Here is a 5,606-nt window from a genome sequence, read left to right on the forward strand (position 1 = left end):
CAGGACATGGGAAGAAACCAGGAAATGGTGTGAAGGGACTAGTCTTTGGCCTGCATGTGCCTGAGAAAGCACCAATCAAACTATTAATGCTTCGAAGGGAAGGAATCACTTGTGGTGGAAGGGATGGGTCAGTCAGGAGGTCTGTTAGCATGCTCCGAGCCTCATTTAGTACTGGAAGATCAACTCCATTTCCACTGCCAGCATTCTAGAATAGATGGAAATGTTGCAAACTATTAACATGTCAAAACATTTCACAGTATTCTAAGTTTTAAATAAGCATCTTACCCACTGTAAATTTAAAAAATAAATTAAAAAAAAATCAATGCAATGTTATTTTTCTTTTAAAGAAAAGATATACGTATAGTCATACTCACACACCAATTTTTGCAGGTTTTTTCCCACACAATAAAAAAATATTTCAGAATTCAACATTAGCTTTCAGTTTATTTTTCTCTATTTAAAATAAAGATCTGGTGACAATTTTTTAATCTCAATTTTTCATTAACTTGTCTCAGAATTAAACTTAGTAATCTATCTCTTCCAATAATATCAACAGAAATTTTGGTGGCCAAACTGTTATAAGCCCCTTATAAAGGTGCAATTTCCACAGCCTCATTACTTTTATTAACCCCGATTCTACTGAAACAAATCCTAACAATTCTGTCAAAAAAGTGACTAGTTTTTATTTGGCATAATTCTCTGAACAGGAACAGTAATAGCTGATTAGATGCCACTGCTGATACAAGAGACAGGGGGAGAAACAAGCAATCAAGAAAAAAGGTGAGAACCTGGTAGACCTGAGTTTGGTGACATTGCTGGGGAATCACTCTCGAACCTTATGCTAATGGACATTTAAAAAAAAACCCACTCCCATCTTACTTAGGTTTGAGACTGTTCTCATATACACCACAGAAAGTAGATCCCCTCTCAACTTGGTCAGAACTGCTAAATATCAAACCTCTGCTACATAGACCTAGAATGTACTAGGACAACTTAGCTAAATAAAACATCAACAGAAAAATTGAAATCTGACAGTTTACAGTGAACTCTGTACTCAATCACATTTCACAAAAGAATAATTAGATTCATAATACACTGACCTGGTAATAGGGTTTGTACCACTGCTTCAAATCCCAGTCCCAAAGTATCATCTGTAAAGAAAAAAAAAGAAAAAAAAAGAAAAAAGAAAAAAGGAGAGTAATAGGTGATATGCTAATTCCGAAAAACAACAATGGAATAAATCTTGATTATGTGATATAATATAAAATGCTTCTCCCTTCATGTTTTTATATGTAACTTAGGCCATTTTCTCAGTTAATGCTACTCCAGTGAAAGTCCTAAAGAAGAGTTTGAAGAAATTGCATGCAACAGAGATATCTTGATGACAGAATAATTATATGGCCTTATTTCAATATTTCTGGATTGTTTACAAATCATTTAACACATACACCAAATTAGGTGGTGACAGTGCTTTCCTGCTTCTATTCACCTCAACTTATAAAAGCAAACCTATCCTAAAACTTCCGATATATTTTGTAATTGTTTTTCTTTCCAGAACCATTCAAACAGTAGCAATTTTGTAAATACAGTGCAGAAAGCACCGTACATTCACTAACATTTACTTTTTAAAAAGGCAAAAAGCTCCCCAATATCTCAGGCTAAAAACTGGTAATTTTAAAAGCATTTTCTTGCAGGAGGTTTTGTTAGGTTTTACTTGAATATGGTTACAAATCTACATGTTTGAATAACTTCACCAAACCCACCAAACCCACAAAAGAACGTCAGCAACACCATCTGAAGATGCTATCAGCTTCAAGTACGTCAACAGCACTCACTTAATTTTTCTTCGATACTGACAGAAAATAAAAACAACATACAAGAAATGAAATTCAGATGTCTGTTTTGTTTCAAAAGTGTTCAGTCCTCATGACTTCTTGACAGGTTCTAATTATTCTCTGATAAATTAATTCATTTGCACAACATGCATTCACAAACTAAACAAATATAAAGACAACCCTTGTTTTCCTCTTTTCCGTAGCTACAGAGCACAAATGAAGTGCCAATACCCCACTTAGTAGTTCATATTCTGCAGTCCTGTAAATTCTGCTTATTTTTATAGGTGAGAACTATGTTTGGTTTTGTTCCTGTAAGACTAACAGCTCTTTCATGGAGAAAACACAATGTTCCAGGCTGGCACTTGTCCAGCAGAAGGTGCAGAAAGTGTCGATAAAGAAACACAGACTGACATGTCAGCAGTACCCAGGAAAGGACAGCACTTAAAGGCCCTTTTTCTCTTCTGTTATCTTCATTGAGATACCATTAAACCATGTTTAAAGCTAATAAATCATGACATCCACTTGCTATGAAAAGTGAAGAGATCTGTCATTAAGCATGTGCTTAAACTGGAAGTAAGTTACTCTATATTAGAAAGTCCTACTGTGTAAAGCAAGCAGATCTAAATCAAGAATTAAGAATTCGAGGTTTTTTGGTTTTTAAGTGATTAATCTAGCTACCATCTCCTCATTTTTTTATTTTTTATTTTTTTAAACTAGTCATACGAGATGACTGTTAGCCTGCCAGTGACAAGCATTAAGATAATGACCAATGTTATCTGGCCATACCCATTTTGCATGATGTATTTCGTTTTAGCATGATCATTGTAAAGATGAAGGGGTTTTTCTTCCATAACAAACTAGAATGAGTTGTCCATCTGGGTAGGTTGGGGTTTTTTTGGTTTTCTTAATTCTCAGGTTTCTCTTTCCAAATTGACATTTATTTACTGTATCAAAAATAGATAAATCTTTTGGTTTCATTCTGTCCTCCTAAGCTCAGACACAGAGCCTGCATTAACTCGCTTCATTGACTTTTGACTCAACCAGCAACAAAGATCAGATGTCCACATGAGTTTTGTTAGTTGTATTAGCAACCTTTGATACTAATGGTCCACGAAGTTGCGTCAGCTTGCTTGCAATCTTGTAACCTCCATTAGGGGACACAAAAGAGGTTTCCCTTCCCCCAGCTCTTCTAATATTTTATTTTTCTTTTAAATATGTTGTATGTTAGCTAATTTTATTTATTTGTCATAAATGAGATCTTAATAAAATACCTATGCTCTTGCTAACTCCAGAACATTTCTGTATCAAACCTTTAACTGCAACTACTTTTACTGATGCAACCTCCTTTATTCATCCTTTAAGCCATTGGGAGCTTTTGTGTACGTGTATGTACACACGTGCGTGCTCACATAAGCTATACTGTCATAATTTTGGGGGTCAATCTGTATGACTAAAAAAGTTCAAAACCTTCCTTTTGGCTTTTGCCCTGCCATAGTAAAGAAATAGGCTCAAAGTTGCAGAGGCAGAAACTATTCAATGGAAACTGTTACTGCTATATCTTGTGTCCCATACTCACCCAGTATACACAGGTAAAATAATGTGCACAGCTCATGCAAAATCTACTTCCAATGCAAATAACGGTTTGATATTTTAAATGGCAGGGCACCATTTTATATGCAATTTTATTTAAATGAAAAATTTCACAGCTTGGACTGATGATTGAAAATTTTCTGTTGTCATTTAAACCAGAAGATTTAAGCTTCTCCACTGATACCAATTTTACAGCAAAGAAACTACAACAGTTTTGAAATAAACAGAACTTAAGTTTACCTGTATGTTGCCAACAGATTATTTTTTTTTACTTCACTATACATCACCATCAATTAGAAGTTCTATCTCCTGAGAGAAGACAGGTGTAGTATACTAACACAGCTAGCAGGCTACCACAGTCTATATTAGCTGTAAAATTTTCAATGTGTGGCACGCGGAACGAGCCCTGAAGTAATTAAAATGAGCCGATGAAAATTTTAGGCACAAAGTAGCAATCTCTTCTACTAAGCACAATGGAAAAAATGCAGGTCACTATACAATGAATATTTTTCCATGGTAAATACAACTTGGTACATCTCTATACTAATCAAATCCTTACAGGTTAATAATGAAAGGGGGGGTTATTACCTTTTCTTGGATGCTTACAACACACCACAAGATGGCACTCAAATCCAGAAAGCCTCCCCCACAAACACAATTTCGGGAGAAAGGAACAGAAACCAGCAGCATATTCCTTAAACAGACCTTCTGCAGAATTGAAATGGTTTGAGGGACAAGGGAGGTGACAGTTTTAAAGGTTAACAGCTGATAAATTCTGCTTCTTTACAAAAACTTCTCTGTTTAAAGAAGAATTTACTCCTTACCATTCTACTCAGAAACTAACTATAAGGAAACGGTACTTTGTTTCTCACTACCTACCAGACTTAGTTTAATTAGCCTAACTCCATGCCTTGCAAGTTAATTCTGGAATACTAAAAAAGCACCATTTTTGGCATTATTTTTGTTGAGAGTTTGGCAGTCAAAGCTTTAATTAATTACTGTGTATCATCAACATAAGTTACAAAGTATTCCCAGAATTGCATTAATCTTACAACAGGCGTAAAAAGGATACAGTTTATTTTGACTTAATGTGAACAGACCAACAGACCTTAAAATAGGTCTTAGGCAGAGCCTCAGCAATTTTTGATTTTGCAACCATAAGACTTGTTGCAGAAAGATCTGTACTCTGTAATACTAAGATTTTGTAATCCATTGCACAGAACATTCTTCCTCACCTCCTCCAACAAGAAACACCTGACCTAGGAGGGACATGAGTCATAAAAGTTCCAAGCTACAACTCAAACCTCTGCTTAGCAACTCACACACTTTGGCTTTTGAGCATCTATTGCCAGTGCCAACATCACAGCAATCACACATCTGGGAGCTCCTCTGAAAACAAAACTGCAGTGGACTCTGATATTGCAGATGAACTTCTGAAAGGTGAGAAGTATATAGCCCTCAGAGTCTCCCAGTCCATCCAAAGAGCAATGATCACACTTTCCTGGTTTTATATAATTGCCTGTCAAGCTGATTAGGGTTTTGAAGGACAGTTAATAAAAAACAAAACAAAACCCCATGCATAACACAGTACTATGCCTTGTTCTTCAACGGTCAGGAACTGTATTATGTTTAACTATAATAACTGAATCTATTTAGCCTATGAAATAAATTTCAACACAGTTAAAAAGAAGACAAGCCAACTTACAAAAACCCTTTAAGTACAAGTGACCTTTTCCAATTTTGGTCACCGTTTTAGCCAGTGATGGGCTTAGGTCAAACTAAAACATGTCACTCGAAACAGGCTAAGAGTATCAACAGAAGGAATTTACATCACTGGAAATACATTTTTTTAAAGGCTAAAAAAAGCTGTTAAAGCTCAACAAATTCTCCACAGAGTTGCTATTCTGAAGACTGAACACTATATTCAGTTCCATGGATGTTTAATCAAATCTAAGGAGATTTTAAATACATACCACTTACTGGAAACATGCAGGAAAATTGACAGTAGGCATGAGATATTACCCTTTGTTTATATTTTCTCAAACAATGAAAACAGTATTTCCATATACTCAGAGGAACTGCCATGCAATTTGAACACAAGAATTTTAGAATCAACTTATCTGACACTATTTGTAATCCATCTATTCACTGGGGAGGGGGGGGGGGGGGGGGGGGAAGGGG

The 5,606-nt window shown here is 35.6% G+C and overlaps 1 protein-coding gene across 1 annotated transcript in view; it reads right to left on the bottom strand.

Annotated features, from left to right (window-relative positions):
- Positions 1-5,606, bottom strand: part of PDE3B (phosphodiesterase 3B, cGMP-inhibited) — a 97,166-nt gene that overhangs the window by 23,032 nt on the left and 68,528 nt on the right. Inside the window, 3 exon segments of the mRNA XM_009332229.1 lie at position 1; positions 4-205; positions 1,101-1,151. The exon segment at position 1 is cut by the window's left edge and continues 40 nt beyond it. Of these exon segments, the coding sequence (XP_009330504.1) occupies position 1; positions 4-205; positions 1,101-1,151 (254 nt within the window).

This window comes from Pygoscelis adeliae, unplaced genomic scaffold (assembly GCF_000699105.1).
Source record: "Pygoscelis adeliae isolate BGI_AS28 unplaced genomic scaffold, ASM69910v1 Scaffold839, whole genome shotgun sequence".
NCBI classification, from domain to species: Eukaryota; Metazoa; Chordata; class Aves; order Sphenisciformes; family Spheniscidae; genus Pygoscelis; species Pygoscelis adeliae.